This window comes from Tursiops truncatus, chromosome 19 (genome assembly GCF_011762595.2).
Source record: "Tursiops truncatus isolate mTurTru1 chromosome 19, mTurTru1.mat.Y, whole genome shotgun sequence".
NCBI lineage: Eukaryota > Metazoa > Chordata > Mammalia > Artiodactyla > Delphinidae > Tursiops > Tursiops truncatus.
The window spans coordinates 30679697-30697845 of NC_047052.1; the positions used below are offsets into that span (position 1 = coordinate 30679697).

Below are 18149 nucleotides of genomic sequence, written 5' to 3' on the forward strand. Positions count from 1 at the left end.
ATTATTTAAACTGCATGTATGAATTATATAAAATCTTTTGTATAGTGATACATTTCAAAAAATCTTTAAATTAAAAATTTCAAAAATCTTTAAAAAACATGCCTTGTCTATTGAGATTAAAAAACATTACTCAAAATTCATATTTATTTTTTTTAATATATTTATTTATTTATTATTTTATTTTTGGCTGCATTGGGTCTTTGTTGCTGCTCATGGGCTTTCTCTAGTTGCGGTGAGTAGGGGTTACTCTTCACTGTGACGCACGGGCTTCTCATCGTAGTGGCGTCTCTTGTTGCGGAGCACGGGCTCTAGGCGCACGGGCTTCAGTAGTTGTGGCACGCGGGCTCAGTAGTTGTGGCTTGCCGGCTTAGCTGCTCTGTGGCAGGTGGGATCTTCCCGGACCAGGGCTCGAACCCGTGTCCCCTGCATTCACAGGCAGATTCTTAACCACTGCACCACCAGGGAAGTCCCAAAATTTCGCATTTAAAAACTCTGAACATTCAGTTTATGCCACTATAAAAATTAGTTTTGACTACTATAGGAGCATTAAATCCATACACTAAATCAATATTAAGAGGGAAACCAAATCAATGCTATAACTCTGTGCTTCTATATAATATGTGAAAAGGAATTTTTTTTTTTTGAAAGACACTTTCATTTAATTTTCATAAAATAAAAAAGAAGGTTGTGGGGATTTCCCTGGTGGTCCAGTGGTTAAGAATCTGCCTTCCAATGCAGGGGACGCAGGTTCGATCCCTGGTCGGGGAACTAAGATCCCACGTGCCCGCAGGGCAACTAAGCCTGTGCACCACAACTACTGAGCCTGCGCACCTCAATGAAAGATCTCTCATGCCACAACGAAGATCCCGTGTGTCGCAACTAAGCCCTGACGCAGCCAAATAAATAAGTCAAAATTTTTTTTAAAAAAGGAAGGTTGCTATCATGATTAGCTAGTGATATGTTTGCTACTTTTCTAAAACCTTCTTAGCTCATAAAATGAAAGTATTCTAAAAGACTTTATCAGACAAAAGGAGGAATTATATGAAACTTTTACACAAAATAGGTCTATACAATTCATTGAAAGTATATATATAGTTCTTAAGACTCCTATTTCTTCTCTGCTCCCCATTTAGAGTGGAAATTATTAAATATGTAATTAAAAATAGAAGAAATGTACTCATATATTAAAATGAATTAGATGGCTAACCACAGGAAGTAGATCTCATCCACAATTTCCTCATCAGTTTCAGATTTTTAAAAATACCTTGTAAAAATGATAAAGTGGTACATCAAATATTTCAGTAATACATGGAAAATTCCCAGGAGGCTTATAAGAAAAAGTGACGACCTCAAGGCAGCAGGCCAAGAGCGATCTGTGGAATGCATCTTGTTCCAGAATGCCCTATTAAAAAAAACAAAGCTTGAACATTTAGAAACCTTTATATACCCTTCTGTATGTTTTCAAAATAAAAAAAACTGTCCTAAAACAGCCTTTTAAATTCCTACAACCATATACAGCCATATAATATTTTTATTGAAGTACAGTTGATTTACAGTATTATATTAGTTTCAGGTATACAGCCTAGTGATTCAGTATTTCTGCAGATTATACTCTAAATAAAGTTATTACAAGATAATGGCTATAATTGACTGTGTTATACAATATATCCTTGTTGCTTACCTATTTTTATACACAGTAGTTAGTATATGTTAATCCCATACGCCTAATTTGCCCCTTCCCCCTCCCCTTTGATAACCCAAGTTTGTTTTCAATATATGAGTCTGTTTCTGTTTTGCATAGTTTTTAGATTCCATATGTAAGTGATATCATACTGTATTTTTCTTTCTCTGTCTGATTTATTTCACTAAGCATAATAATCTCTAGGTCCATCCATGTTGCTGCAAATGGCAGAATTTCACTCTATTTTATGGCTCAGTAACATTCCATTGTATACACAGCCATATTTTTATATAGAATAAGAGAAGTGTAAATAGTTACAAGGAGTTAGAACAATTATTTGTCAATTTTACAATTTTCTCTAAAATTTATTTAAAAATTAATTTAAAAAAAATTATTTTTATTGATGTCATTAAAAGTAATATCACTTGTACAATCTAGAAAAATTATCTTAGCCAAAGATCAATGGTTGAATGTTTATGTTAAATTCCTATATAGTCAATACTCAATTTATTCTATACATGGCTTGAATTAAAACTCTATGTTATTTAAAAACCTCAATTAAGGTTAAGTCTGAATGTTTTAATCCTTGACTACAGAGTCTTACTACCCACAGAAACTGCTGCAATGAGAAACACTAAGTGGGGGACTGGAGGTAAGAGGACTCAGAACACAAGTTTTCTTAGATGCCAATCTTATTCCCTCAAAGCCATATATTATTTTTTCAATAATGGCTTTTTTTTTGGTGGGTGGGGCTGAAAGGAAACTACATTTTATTGTGGTGCTCAGTACATTAGCTATTTACTCACAGATAAATCCATGTCTCCCAGTCTTTTTTGTTCCTGCTCAATAACAGATTCTAACACTTTATAGTAAAGCATCTCTGCAAAACGAAAATGTTTGCTGGCAATTTCTGCATAAATAATAAAAAACACAAAAATCACATGCAAAGAACATAAATATTGGGGAAAATGAGGATCCATCCCATTCCCTACAGCAGAATAAAATTTAAAAACCAACCCAACACTTCATATACATGCACTTCCTACAGTTGCTATTTCAATCATCCCTAAGATTCCTTAATTTCATCTTCATGGTAACACTGAAATTTTTCTAAAATTGTGAAATGAAGTTTGCACATAAAAACTGCAATAGCATTCCATCAAGATTCACACTTTTTTTTTTTTTTGTATTTTGAATAGAGCAGCTCTATGCTAAGACATATGTAATTGGTTTATTATTCCACTCCTACTTGGTATTCATACTTCATGACATCAAACAACTCCAATGGGTCTGGGCATGTAACAACTATTATATTCTGTCCTTGTTCTTATCATTTTGAAGAATCACTATAGTTCTATACTGAAAATCCAGCCTACAAATGAAAACCAAAGATTTTTTTAAAGTGCCAGAAGTCCAACATAATAAAGATTATCAGTCTAAAATTTCTCTCTTATTGAGAATGGCCCAGAAATCAGTTGGTTGACAGAAAAATTGGACATCCATATTCTGGCCCTCAGTCTAAAGTCAAATTTTTTCTTCATATTTCTGACTCGGTTTCCAAGAAAGGAATGCATGTAGTTAAAGTTCAAAGATGAGAGCAATATAGATAATATTAAGCCTTACCTTTAGCACAATTACTGATATCCTCATCTGGCTGGGAATGCTGAGAATATATTTCATACATTTCTTTCAATCTGTTGGCTATAGCCTGGGTTGGATCTCTGGAACATGTCCTAAAAAAATAAGAAGAAATTATCTGAGTTAAAGGTTTTGTCAAGTCACAAAGTGATAAACTATTTACAACTCTGTAATTTCAGAGTAATTTTAACCTGTAAATATAAAATACTTCAAATAGAAACTATACACTTCCCTATTAATCCAGGAGATCCCATAATTCCTTATCAAAGGTGTTAGTATTACCATTTGAATGAAAAAATATTTCTTTCATGGAGCTGTACCTTTTACTGCAGTTAAGTTTAGGAACTTTGACCGGTGCCTATTTGATGTGCATGACCCACCTAGCCTACACATCTGCAATCACTGATGACAAACAAAACTGCCCTCAACTGTTTCCCTAGAGGGCAGTACAACTCTTATTAAGAACTCCTAGAAAAAAACAGAATGAAGGGGTATATGATCTATACTACAACAAACTTATATAAATCATTATTGGCATTCTACATTTTTTCCTCTAAAATGAAGTTTATTTCATTGATTTTTTTTTTTTTACTAGAAAGGCAATATATGTTCAATGCAGAAGCATAATACAGATGATCACCATGTGGGCTTCTGTAACAACTATGTCTTTATCTCGATCATAAACATAAATATTCTCTATAAAAATGCAGCAAGTTTAGAAAATTATAAAGGAAATATAATCAATTATAATCCTGGTAGAGATGGCTACTGAATATCATATGCAAGCAGAATTTTATTTATGAACATACACAGAGGTTACAAAAACAGGACCCTTTGGTTTTACCTAGTAGCTACTGGCAATATTTAACTCCACTAATGGTTATTTAAGATTAAAGAAGCTGCTACTCCTAGTTAGAGACTGTAAAGAGATCTGGAAGACATAACAGTTAAGACAGGCTTCTAAAATGTATTTATAAAATGCTTCTGAATTCTAGGTAAACAAGGTCCATCTGAGAAATATGACTTAGGAAGAGGCCATACAGACAAACCCTGTTGAGTGTCAATCACAATCAAGTTTATGAATAAAGTAGACTTCATGAAAATGTACAGGAAAATTAGTCAGCCTTGGTATTTAATGAGTCTAGCTATGAGTGGGAAATTATTTTATGTTTATACAGAGCTTTCTTACACCACATCACCAGAAATCAAATTGGCTCCTATAGAGTCTACATCATTAAATCATAAATTTTTAGGAACAGGAGCAGTCTTGGAGGTAATTTTGTCAAATAAATTTGCCAAAAATTATGCACAGGTAATGAAATTCAGTCTATTGTGTTTTTCACTAATGCTCCCTGATATTCCTACTAGTATCAGACAGATCAAAGGAACTAAAGGTAGTTGACTTCCTTCTCAGGCTAAGGGTGTTTTATAAAACTTAGAAAGTTACAGTGGTTTTACATTGGTTATGAATCTAACTGGCTATCTTTTCAAATCTGACCAACCCTTCAGAAATTTGCTCAGGTCCAATCCTCTTCCTGAAGCCCTTTGACAAACACCCATCTTTACAGATCCCCTGCTTCCCTGAAATCTTAAGAGAGAACAACTGGTAATAGATAGTTTGGTGCTTTATTCTACACTGTCTAGTGTTATTAGTTACTATCTCCTGAACTATGTTAAAAAATAATCGAGAGCTATGGACTGAATGTTTGTGTTGCCCCCCTCCTTACCCCCTGCCCCAAATTTATATGTTGAAATCTAATCCCCAATGTGATGGTGTATGGAGGTGGGGCATTTGGGAGGGATTAGGTCATGAGGGTGGAGTCCTCATGAATGGAATTAGAGCCCTTATAAAGGAGACCCTAAGAGCTCCTTTGCCTCCTTCTGCTACATGAGGACACAGCAAAAGACAGCTATCTATGAACCAGGAAGCAGTCCTCACCAGACACTGAATCCGTTAGCACCCTGATCTTGGACTTCCAGCCTCTAGAACTGTGAGAAATTTATTTCTGTTGTTTATAAGCAGTCTACCATATTCTGTTATAGCAGCCCAAGAAGACTAAGATACTGAGAAAAAAAGGGTCATTTTCTATTCATACGTTTTATATTGCTATGTCCTCTAAGGACTAACAACAGAACTGAGCATGCAATTGATATAAAATTATCAATGGGTGAATTAAGGCACAAAGGGTGAAAAATTAAAATAGAAAATTGGAAAATAGTCAACAACCAAATCTTAGAAGACAAGAATGGCTCAAACTAACCTTAGAATCTGTTCCAGTTTCTCACTTGGTGCATTCCTGAGGCCTGTGAGCATGGTGTGGAGACGACTCAAGCTATGTGTAGCTGTAGAAACTGGAGTCACACAAGGGCTGTTACCCTTAATGTACCTCACACCAGTAAGTGGGGTAGAGATCCTAAGTGCTTTAGACTAAAGAGGAGGAAGAAGAACATTATTTTAGGTCAAAAAGACCTAAACTACTTTCAATTACTTCATGAATGGGAATTTCAAGCTAATCAGAACTTTATATTATCAATAAATATTAGTGATTTCTGTCATTATTCTTGGAATTTAAACGTTACACCACCAAGAGCCACGACTATCCATGTGAAATTGTGTGAAAGGACAATCTGCACTTTAGACAACTAAGAAGTTTGTCTCTTAAAAGTTAAATGTTTATGGGAATTCCCTGGCAGTCCAGTGGTTAGGACTCCACACTTTCACTGCTGAGGGCCCAGGTTCAATCCCTGGTCAGGGAACTAAGATCCCACCAACCACTCCGTGTGGCACAGCCAAAAAAAAAAAGTAAAAATAAAAAAAAAGGTTAAATGTTTAAGATAAGGCATAGTTCCCTATTATTCATCCTTCAAAACTTAAGCTTGGGGCTTCCCTGGTGGCACAGTGGTTGAGAGTCCGCGTGCCGATGCAGGGGACACAGGTTCGTGCCCCCGTACGGGAAGATCCCACATGCCATGGAGCAGCTGGGCCCATGAGCCATGGCCGCTGAGCCTGCGCGTCCGGAGCCTGTGCTCTGCAACGGGAGAGGCCACAACAGTGAGAGGCCCGTGTACCACAAAAAAACAAAAACTTGAGCTTGAAGGCAAACATAAGCCTGAAAATATTAAGGCTATCTCTGACAAACAGAATTTCACCGTTCCCATCTACTGCTATTTTTGTAATTACTCAAAGATTGACAAAGGAAAGCTGAGAATAAATCTGGCCCAAATGAAATCCATGATTTAACAAAAGCTCATCTAAATAATCAAATTTGGACTGTCCTGGTGGCGCAGTGGTTAAGAATCCACCTGCCAATGCAGGGGACATGGGTTCAAGCCCTGGTCCGTGAAGATCCCACATGTCGTGGAGCAACTAAGCCCATGCGCCACAACTACTGAGCCTGCGCTCTAGAGCCTGTAGGCCACAACTACTGAGCCCATGTGCCACAACTACTGAAGCCCACATGCCTAGAGCCCATGCTCCACAACAATGAGAAGCCCACACAATGCAACAAAGGGTAGCCCCAGCTCGCCGCAACTAGAGAAAGCCCATGCGCAGCAACGAAGACCCAACACAGCCAAAAATAAATAAATAAAATAAATTTATTAAAAAATAATCAAATTTGCTTCACAGGAGGATAAAACAAACATTCTTAGATGCAGAATACAACCTGATGCAGAACAGCCTTCTTCAGTCTTCTTGCCCTTCTTTACCTTTAGTTACTAGAACCTATCACAGTTCTTCCCCCCAAAGCAGACAGATCTTCAGAGAAATAAGTTTAAGTGAAATTCTTGAACACAAATATGAAAAAGATATAGCTTAACGTCAAGAATTTAAGCATGAATACATAGGCTATAAATTTAAGAAAACTGAAATCGTATCAAGTATCTTTTCCGACCACAACGCTACAAGACTAGATATCAATTACAGGAAAAAAACTGTAAAAAATACAAACACATGGAGGCTAAACAATACACTACTTAATATCCAAGAGATCACTGAAGAAATCAAAGAGGAAATCAAAAAATACCTAGAAACAAGTGACAATGAAAACACGACGGCCCAAAACCTATGGGATGCAGCAAAAGCAGTTCTAAGAGGGAAGTTTATAGCAATACAATCCTACCTTAAGAAACAAGAAACATCTCAAATAAACAACATAACCTTGCACCTAAAGCAATTAGAGAAAGAAGAACAAAAAAACCCCAAAGTTAGCAGAAGGAAAGAAATCATAAAGATCAGATCAGAAATAAATGAAAAAGAAATGAAGGAAACGATAGCAAAGATCAATAAAATTAAAAGCTGGTTCTTTGAGAAGATAAACAAAATTGATAAACCATTAGCCAGACTCATCAAGAAAAAAAGAGAGAAGACTCAAATCAATAGAATTAGAAGTGAAAAAGGAGAAGTAACAACTGACACTGCTGAAATACAAAGGATCATGAGAGATTACTACAAGCAACTATATGCCAAAAAAATGGACAACGTGGGGGCTTCCCTGGTGGTGCAGTGGTTGAGAGTCCACCTGCCAATGCAGGGGACATGGGTTCGTGCCCCAGTCGGGGAGGATCCCACATGCCACGGAGCGGCTGGGCCTGTGAGCCATGGCCGCTGAGCCTGTGCGTCTGGAGGCTGTGCTCCGCAACGGGAGAGGCCACAACAGTGAGAAGCCCGCGTACCGCAAAAAAAAAAAGGACAACCTGGAGAAATGGACAAATTCTTAGAAATGCACAACCTTCCGAGACTGAACCAGGAAGAAATAGAAAATATGAACAGACCAATCACAAGCACTGAAATTGAAACTGTGATTAAACATCTTCCAACAAACAAAAGCCCAAGACCAGATGACTTTACAGGCAAATTCTATCATTTAGAGAAGAGCTAACACCCATCCTTCTCAAACTCTTCCAAAATATAGCAGAGGGAGGAACACTCCCAAACTCATTCTACGAGGCCACCATCACCCTAATACCAAAACCAGACAAAGATGTCACAAAGAAAGAAAACTACAGGCCAATAACACTGATGAACATAGATGTAAAAATCCTCAACAAAATACTAGCAAACAGAATCCAACAGCACATTAAAAGGATCATACACCATGATCAAGTGGGGTTTATCCCAGGAATACAAGGAGTCTTCAATATACGCAAATCAATCAATGTGATACACCATATTAACAAACTGAAGGAGAAAAACTATATGAACATCTCAATAAATGCAGAGAAACCGTTCAACAAAATTCAACACCCATTTATGATAAAAACCCTCCAGAAAGCAGGCATAGAGGGAACTTTCCTCAACATAATAAAGGCCATATACGACAAACCCTCAGCCAACGTCGTCCTCAATGATGAAAAACTGAAACCATTTCCACTAAGATCAGGAACAAGACAAGTTTGCCCACTCTCACCACTCTTATCCAACATAGTTTTGGAAGTTTCAGTCACAGCAATCAGAGAAGAAAAGGAAATAAAAGGAATCCAAATCGGAAAAGAAGAAGTAAAACTGTCACTGTTTGCAGATGACATGATACTATACATAGAGAATCCTAAAGATGCTACCAAAAAACTACTAAAGCTAATCAATGAATTTGGTAAAGTAGCAGGATAGAAAATTAATGCACAGAAATCTCTGGCATTCCTATACACTAATGATGAAAAATCTGAAAGTGAAATCAAGAAAACACTCCCATGTACCATTGCAACAAAACAAATAAAATATCTAGGAATAAACCTACCTAAGGAGACAAGAGGCCTGCATGCAGAAAATTATAAGACACTGATGAAAGAAATTAAAGATGATACAAATAGATGGAGAGATGTACCATGTTCTTGGATTGGAAGAATCACCACTGTGAAAATGACTATACTACCCAAAGCAATCTACAGATTCAATGCAATCCCTATGAATCTACCAATGGCATTTTCACAGAACTAGAACAAAAAATTTCACAATTTGTATGGAAACACAGAAGACCCCGAATAACCAAAGCAATCTTGAGAAAGAAAAATGGAGCTGGAGGAATCAGGCTCCCTGACTTCAGACTATACTACAAAGCTACAGTAATCAAGACAGTATGGTACTGGCACAAAAACAGAAAGATAGATCAATGGAACAGGAGAGAAAGCCCAGAGATAAACCCACGCACATATGGTCACCTTATCTTTGATAAAGGAGGCAGGAATGTACAGTGGAGAAAGGACAGCCTCTTCAATAAGTGGTGCTGGGAAAACTGGACAGGTACATATAAAGGTATGAGATTAGTATACTCCCTAACACCATACACAAAAATAAGCTCAAAATGGATTAAAGACCTAAATGTAAGGCCAGAAACTATCAAACTCTTAGAGGAAAACATAGGCAGAACACTCTATGACATAAATCACAGCAAGATCCTTTCTGACCCACCTCCTAGAGAAATGGAAAACAAAAATAAACAAATGGGACCTAATGAAACTTAAAAGCTTTTGCATAGCAAAGGAAACCATAAACAAGATGAAAAGAAAACCCTCAGAATGGGAGAAAATATTTGCAAATGAAGCAACTGACAAATGACTAATCTCCAAAATGTACAAGCAGCTCATGCAGCTCAATATCAGAAAAACAAATAACCCAATCCAAAATTAGGCAGAAGACCATATAGACATTTCTCCAAAGAAGATATACAGATTGCCAACAAACACATAAAAGAATGCTCAACATCATTAATTATTAGAGAAATGCAAGTCAAAACTACAATGAGATATCATCTTACACCGGACAGAATGGCCACCATCAAAAAATCTACAAACAATAAATGCTAGAGAGAGTGTGGAGAAAAGGGAACCCTCTTGCACTGTTGGTGGGAATATAAATTGATACAGCCACTATGAAGAACAGTATGGAGGTTCCTTAAAAAAGTAAAAATAGAACTACTGTATGACCCAGCAATCCCACTACTGGGCATATACTCTGAGAAAACCATAATTCAAAAAGAGTCATGAACCAAAATGTTCATTGCAGCTCTATTTACAATAGCCAGGACATGGAAGCAACCTACGTGTCCATTAACAGATGAATGGATAAAGAAGATGTGGCACATATATAGAATGGAATATTACTCAGCCATAAAAAGAAACAAAATTGAGTTATTTGTAGTGTGGTGGATGGACCTGGAGTCTGTCATACAGAGTGGCAGTCAGAAAGAGAAAAACAAATACCATACGCTAACACATATATATGGAATATGAAAAAAAAAAAGAAAATGGTCGTGAAGAACCTAGGGGCAAGACAGGAATAAAGACACAGACCTACTAGAGAATGGACTTGAGGATATGGGGAGGGGGAAGGGTAAGCTGTGACAAAATGAGAGAATGGCATGGACATATATTTACTACCAAACGTAAAATAGATAGCTAGTGGGAAGCAGCCGCATTGCACACGGAGATCTGCTCGGTGCTTTGTGACCACCTAGAGGGGTGGGATAGGGAGGGTCGGAGGGAGGGAGATGCAAGAGGGAAGAGATATGGGGACATATGTATACGTATAATTGATTCACTTTGTTATACAGCAGAAACTAACACACCATTGTAAAGCAATTATACTCCAATAAAGATGTTAAAAAAATACATAGGCTAATAAAATATCTTTTCTAATTTTTCCAACAAACTCTGAAAGGTTAAGATAGCTAAAGAGTTTTTTACTATTCAAGATAGACTATATTTCCCTATGTATTAAATGTGCTTATTCTAGAGATAGTTGTAAAAACACCCAGCAAAATTTTTACCTGGCAACAGAACTATTCAAGTTTCATAAGATACAGAAAAACACAGTAATTCGCCATACAGAAATAAATCTATATGTGTCTTCTCTGTGAGTTAAACAAGAGTAGAGCCAAGACTTTCACTTTGTTTCAAAGAAATTAATTCTGTAATTTTTTTTAGGTCAATAAGATGATCTACGTAGATTAACTACATTCAGAAGATTTCTCCCTATATTTAACAGCTTTTCTTACAGCCACCTTCTTCCCTGTTTATGAACCAGTGCATTGCTGGGAGGAGAAGCAACAGCAGCCAGCAGCATCTCACCACGTGGCCCACAGGTAGCAGCACTTCCACAAAGGAAATGACATACGACAACCACAAACAACTTCCTGCCTGTAGTCCTCAAGGTCAGCATGGGGCTTCTTGGTAGCCCTGTTTAAGTTCTTAGTTTAAAGCTTCCTGTGCATTCTGATCAAGAAGAGTCTCTCTTTAACTTCTTAGACCTCTTTTATTGTCTATCAACTCATACTACTAGGTAACCTCTCTTAATTCCATGGCTTTAAAAGCCATCCATATCCTAATGACACTATATATATCCTAAGGGTATATATATATATATATATATATATATATATATATATATATATATATATACAGCCCTTACTTTTGCTGTGAGCTCTAGTCTTGTATCTCTAAATGGCCTATTTAACTCCTCTACTAGAATATTTAAAAGACATCTCACCCTTAACGTGCTCATAACTCTACTTCTTGATTTTTTCCCCGCTAGACTTGTTCTTTCCCCTCAATAAATGTAAATAGTAAATATTTATGGAATGCCTACAAGCACTGAATACAACACTGGTCATAGACCTCATAAAGCTTATATTCTAATGCAGGGAGACAGATAATAAACAACCCATCTATCCTTCCTTCCTTTCTTCCTCTCTCCCTCTCTTCCTCCCTTTCTCTCCTTCTCTCTCTCTTTCTATGTATTTATTATCTTGAGACAAACAATTCTTTATTTCTACCTACCTACCTACCAACCATCAGACACTGATAAATACTAACAGGAACACTAATGGCAAAGTAAGGGGGAAAGCAAGTCCTGAGGTAGGGGAGGATGCTAGTGGTTATTATTTTATACAGTAGTCAGGTTATCAGAGATCTGAAGGAAGCGAGGAAGTAAACCACATGAGCATCTTGAAGAAACATGCTCTAGGCTGAGAAAACAGCAAGAGCAAAGGCTTTGAGTTGGGAGTATGCTTGGCATATCTGAAGAATGAAAAAGGAGGTTAATGTGGCATGAGTGGAAAGGGTGAGGAGGAAAGTGGTGGGAGATGAATTCAGAGAGGTAGCACAGCTAGATCACTGAAGACTTTTTAGGCATTTGTAAGGACTTTAGCTTTTATACCATTCATCCAACTGGAGTCATCACTGTTTTCTTTTTTTTCACACCCTAGATCCAAGCCATCAGTAAATTCCAGGATATTCATAGCTGTTTTGTTCACTGACATAGCCCCAGTGTCCAGGACACAATCTGACATACAGCATACCTTGAGAATATTCGTTGAATGAGAAAGCAAACCAGTCTTAAGTCTGGTCTTACAGGTGAGTTACCCCTTGGAATTAGCTACACTGCCTCTGGAAGCACCTGTCAGAAGGTGCTTATTTTCTGTTGTATGAACACCACACAACAGAAGGGAAACTCCTAGTCGCCATCATCCTAAGTGTCTGCATGAAATATACACATGATCCTGAAACTCAGTTTAACAGAACTTTCTTGAAGACTACAGATTCTCAGTTTCTCTAGTCTCTTAGATGAAGGTACCAATTTGGGTCAATCAACATTTTCTAAACACTTACTATGTTCAATATGGGCTGTATATTACTGGCCCATCTTCTCAAAACCAACAATCATCAGCATGATACATTCATTTACATTTATATTAAATTCTTTTTCCCAGATCTAACCAAAAATTTTGAAAGTCAAGGTTGACAAAATTTAAAACAGTAAACATACAGATAACTTTTTTTTTTGGTCCTCAAAAGTGTTTTTTTTTCTTTTGTTTTGTTTTGTTTTTTGCGGTACACGGGCCTCTCACTGTTGTGGCCTCTCCCGTTGTGGAGCACAGGCTCTGGACGCGCAGACTTGGCGGCCATGGCTCACGGGCCCAGCCGCTCCGCGGCACGTGGGACCTTCCCGGACCGGGGCACGAGCCCATGTCCCCTGCATCGGCAGGCAGGCTCTCAACCACTGCGCCACCAGGGAAGCCCCAAAAGTGTTTTTTGTTTGTTTGTTTGTTTTGTTTTACATCTTTATTGGAGTATAATTGCTTTACAATGGTGTGTTAGTTTCTGCTTTATAACAAAGTGAATCAGTTATACATATACATATGTTCCCATATCTCTTCCCTCTTGCGTCTCCCTCCCTCCCACTCTCCCTATCCCACCCCTCTACGTGGTCAAAAAGCACCGAGCTGATCTCCCTGTGCCATGCGGCTGCTTCCCACCAGCTATCTATTTTATGTTTGGTAGTGTATATATGTCCATGCCACTCTCTCACTTTGTCACAGCTCACCCTTCCCCCTCCCCATATCCTCAAGTCCATTCTCTAGTAGGTCTGTGTCTTTATTCCTGTCCTACCCCTAGGCTCTTCATGACATTTTTTTTTCTTAAATTCCATATCTATGTGTTAGCATACGGTATTTGTCTTTCTCTTTCTGACTTACTTCACTTTGTATGACAGACTCTAGGTCCATCCACCTCATTACAAATAGCTCAATTTCGTTTCTTTTTATGGCTGAGTAATATTCCACTGTATATATGTGCCACATCTTCTTTATCCATTCATCCGATGATGGACACTTAGGTTGTTTCCATCTCCTGGGAGATAACTTTTTCAATTAAGATAAGTAGGATGTGAATTTTCTTTTTCACACTGGAAGCAAGTAAAACGCATCTACACACACAATTACCAAAATAAAATAGAACCTCTGGCATGTCTGCTCCTGTACTTCCACTCTTCTGGCATGGCTCAACTCACCTTGTCAAAGTGCTGCTGCAAGATGCTTTTCATCTGCACCCTTTCAGCAGTCTCTGTTCCTGAACCAGTATTCAAACACCTTGAGAGGGTCCCAATTTCCTCTTCAGCATCCTCTCCAAGAAAAATCCGCTCATCTAAATTCCCAACAGATAAAACATACTCCTCATAGGCCTTATTGATGGCTTTACTATAGGGGAAAAAAAATAGGCAAAATGTATACTCACGGAACTGCCATTTCAGTTGTTTTAGGCTACTTGTTTCATTTTTTTCATTTACTAAAAATTCTAATAATTTTGTAAAAGTTAAGTTTTAGTGGGATCACTGTTAATTATAAAAACTGAGGAGTATAAAATGCACGCTTGCTCCATTATGCTCATGCATTGTACAGTAAGTATATTTTGGTGACAGTATTTCAGGATGGGTATCCTGTACCAAGCTGCCTGGTAGGTACAGCTTCTGGTGAGAAGCCTAATTATCTTTCTTAGCTGCTCCAGGCAAGTTTGAAGACCTAAGTACTTCCACATCATCATTCTTCCCCTGTGTAGTTCCAAAAGAATTTCTTTATTTCAAAAATCACGATCCAAAAGCTTAACTATTAAAGCTTTAAAGAACGGCCATACAGTTTTCAATAAATCTAAAACATGTGCTTCGAGTAATAGTTGACAGAATTTTTTTACTGCATCCCTATATTCTGCCACAAGACATATTCTAAATTTCCAGGACAAAACAATAAAAACATGAAACTCGGGCTTCCTTGGTGGCACAGTTGTTAAGAATCCGCCTGCCAATGCAGGGGACACGGGTTCGAGCCCTGGTCCGGGAGGATCCCACATGCCGCGGAGCAAGTAGGCCCGTGAGCCGCAGCTGCTGAGCCTGAGCTCTGGAGCCCGTGAGCCACGGCTGCTGAGGCCTGCGCGCCTAGAGCCCATGCTCCGCAACAAGAGAAGCCACCACAATGGGAAGCCTGCACACCACAATGAAGACCATCCCCTGCTCGGCACAACCGCGCGCAGCAATGAAGACCCAGCGCAGCCAAAATAAATAAATTAAATAAATTTAAAAAAAACAAAAAAACATGAAACTCTGAGGTTTCCTCGGTACATAATTTAAAACATTAAAGTACGTTTATAACAGAAGTACTCACAAACTCTCTCCAAAATTCCCAGGTTCTAGAAAACCAGTAAGATTTTCTTCTTTTCCCTTAAGGAGCTATGATGAAAGAAAAGATCCTTAAGTCATCGTATTAAATCAAGTCTTTGCCCAGAAGATATTTTCAAATTACTTCTTTACTACTTACAAACCTTTTTTTCATAAAGTTTCCTAATATAGGGTTTCCAGAAATGTTCCTTTATTCCCTTTGCTTCCAAAACTAGGCCGTCATGTAAGGAACAGAGTTTCTCAATGACACAAGGTGGGTCGGAAGAAGGTTTAGAATCCTTAGCGTGAAAATCTTCAGATAGACCTGTGATGGGTAAAATCATAGAGATAGCAGGTAGCATTCCATAAACCAAACTGTAATAAACTAAACTATAAATAATAGAGAGTCTAATCAGCACTTGAGTTAGCATATGAGTGTACAGGAAATAGTGTAAGGGCCTAATTTGACTCTATTTAAATATACTTCAAAAATAGCAAATAGAGGTAAAGCGTATCACTGCTCAAAAGATTTCAGTTATTCAGTTATCTACCTGGAGACGGTTAAAAAAGAAAAACTAAAAAAATAATTTAGTATATTGCTATAAGATCTAAAAACCAGAAAAATAAAATGTTGCCAATAAGCGTTACATTCAAATAAAAAATAGCACTTTGAAAAAAATTACTGTTCAAAGTACACACTCTTTATATACTTTGATTTAATTATATTATATGTATTTATCATGTTAATTTACAGCCCTTGTTCTAGATTCAATGCAAGAGAAATAAAGAAGAGGGGATAAAATGAAGGGAAGCAGCTATATAGAAATATAAAAGGGAGTTAGGAAAGAAATAAAAGGACAGAATACAGAGAACATTAAACTTACCAAACCAGAAGCAACTGAAGTAATTAACTCCACTGACTTTAAAAATCTACCTTGAGATTCAGACAAGCTGAAATTCTAATTGTAACCACCCCACAACTAACAATCACTCAGAATCCTACCAAGTTATTATTCAAATAGCAGCAGCATTATATAATAGCTCAATAAATACTTTTTTTTTTTTTTGTGGTACGCGGGCCTCTCACTGTTGTGGCCTCTCCCGTTGAGGAGCACAGGCTCCGGACGCGCAGGCTCAGTGGCCATGGCTCACGGGCCCAGCCGCTCCGCGGCACGCGGGATCCTCCCGGACCCGGGCACGAACCCGCGTTCCCTGCATCGGCAGGCGGACTCCTAACCACTGCGCCACCAGGGAAGCCCAATAAATACTTTTTAATATTTGCTTTATACATAATTGGTCTCTTACTGTATATCATTCATAGAAATTATATACCTTAAAGCCTACTAAATGGATAGCCAAAATAACTATCATTTCCAAACACCTTTTAGTTTAGAGTTGAAAATTCATTTTACTTATTTTAGAACCATAGCTACTCCTCTTCTATAGAAAAGATCTGAAATGGAGATTCTTTCAATAAATCTGCTTTGACCTCCTCCTGTGTGTCAGCCATGAAACTTGCCAATGTAGAAAACCACCATCAGCTCTAATGTCATCTTCGCTACTCCAGGTTTTTAAATTCCTTCTTCTTGTTGAATATATATTTCAAAAACTTCTAAAGTTGTCATCTAAGACTTTAAACTTTGTGATATTTGCAATTTCTTTTTCCATAAATATTTTTACAGAGAGCTCAACTCCTAGTTGTAAGTACTCTGGTGATGAAGCTTTGAAAAGCATTTATGTTCTCTGATGCTAGGAAAGCTATAGTATGTGTACAACTCCCAACAGTAAACATAATGTAGAAATGTGAGTTGTCTGATAGTCTTTGATTTACAAACTTACCTTTAAAATTAGGGTTCACAAGTTCTTTACGATTGGAACATTGAAGGGCATTTCCATAAACTAAGTCCAAAGCACACAGCAGAAGATGATAAGAATTAACCAGATCATCACTAATCATGGGGAAATTACCTACAGGATTATAAACAATTATAGAGTTAAATTTGCATCAACTTCACAATATTTTTAAAATAATTTCTTCCTTTAGTTAAAATGACATTATACAACAGTGTACAAAGCTGACTCAAGAGCTACAGAAAGTGTTTTGGCAAATTCACAGTTTGAAATATTAAACTCTTAGAAATTTATTAAACTAGATAGATAAGAGTAAGACTAAGAAGCCCGCCGGCCACAACTAAGACCTGGCACAACCAAATAAATAAATTTTAAAAATAAGTATTTTTAAAAAAAGAGTTTAAGAAAAACCAAAACTTTACTATAAATGCCATTCATTAATATTCATTAAATAAGCATTTATTAAATGCCTAATAGCTGATCAAAATTTTATCATAATTGGTTTTTCTTTTGAAAATTCTGAACACAAACAACTTCATAAATTATCTCAAGCTGTTAAGAAATTGTTTGGTATGAAAATATTTTTCTGTCAAGAAAACTGGTAGAAATGCTTAGATGGGAAAAGCTGAAGAAATGATTAATGTAATTATTTTTTCATGTATGTATTTTAAAAAGACCAGAAACTATAATCAGACTCCTAACAGTAATATTTTAAATACTTTTTGATGTAGTAATACAAGCTCATATAAATTAATGCAACAGGACCACAATAAAAGATATTTCAGTTCTAGAGCTAGTATCCTGGGAATAATTGTTGATGCTTGGTAACAAAAAAACAAACCAAAACCTAAACCTAAAGAAACATGTCATTTCTGTAGTTCTGGTTTAACTCTAACATTGAAAAGAGTTTTTATAGGCAGTTAAAACAGTTTTATTATTCTTAGAAATTAAGGAATATTTCTAGATTTTTTTTGCATCTTTAAGCATTAAACACTGCATATATATGCTTCATATTGATTTTACACTCTTATAACATCAGATGAATTCAACTTAAACAGC

At 37.0% G+C, this 18149-nt stretch overlaps 1 protein-coding gene across 4 annotated transcripts in view; it reads right to left on the reverse strand.

Moving 5' to 3' along the window:
* Positions 1 to 18149, reverse strand: part of RBL2 (RB transcriptional corepressor like 2) — a 51584-nt gene that overhangs the window by 22368 nt on the left and 11067 nt on the right. For 3 of the 4 annotated variants that reach the window (XM_073795583.1, XM_019932520.3, XM_073795585.1), the window contains exons 5-12: positions 17079 to 17207; positions 15404 to 15564; positions 15247 to 15311; positions 14103 to 14289; positions 5581 to 5747; positions 3305 to 3414; positions 2488 to 2591; positions 1265 to 1402 (exon numbers count right to left, since the gene is read on the reverse strand). In XM_073795583.1, the coding sequence (XP_073651684.1) occupies positions 1265 to 1402; positions 2488 to 2591; positions 3305 to 3414; positions 5581 to 5747; positions 14103 to 14289; positions 15247 to 15311; positions 15404 to 15564; positions 17079 to 17207 (1061 nt within the window). The remainder of the gene's footprint in view (positions 1 to 1264; positions 1403 to 2487; positions 2592 to 3304; positions 3415 to 5580; positions 5748 to 14102; positions 14290 to 15246; positions 15312 to 15403; positions 15565 to 17078; positions 17208 to 18149) is intronic. The other variant, XM_073795584.1, reaches the window with a different exon arrangement.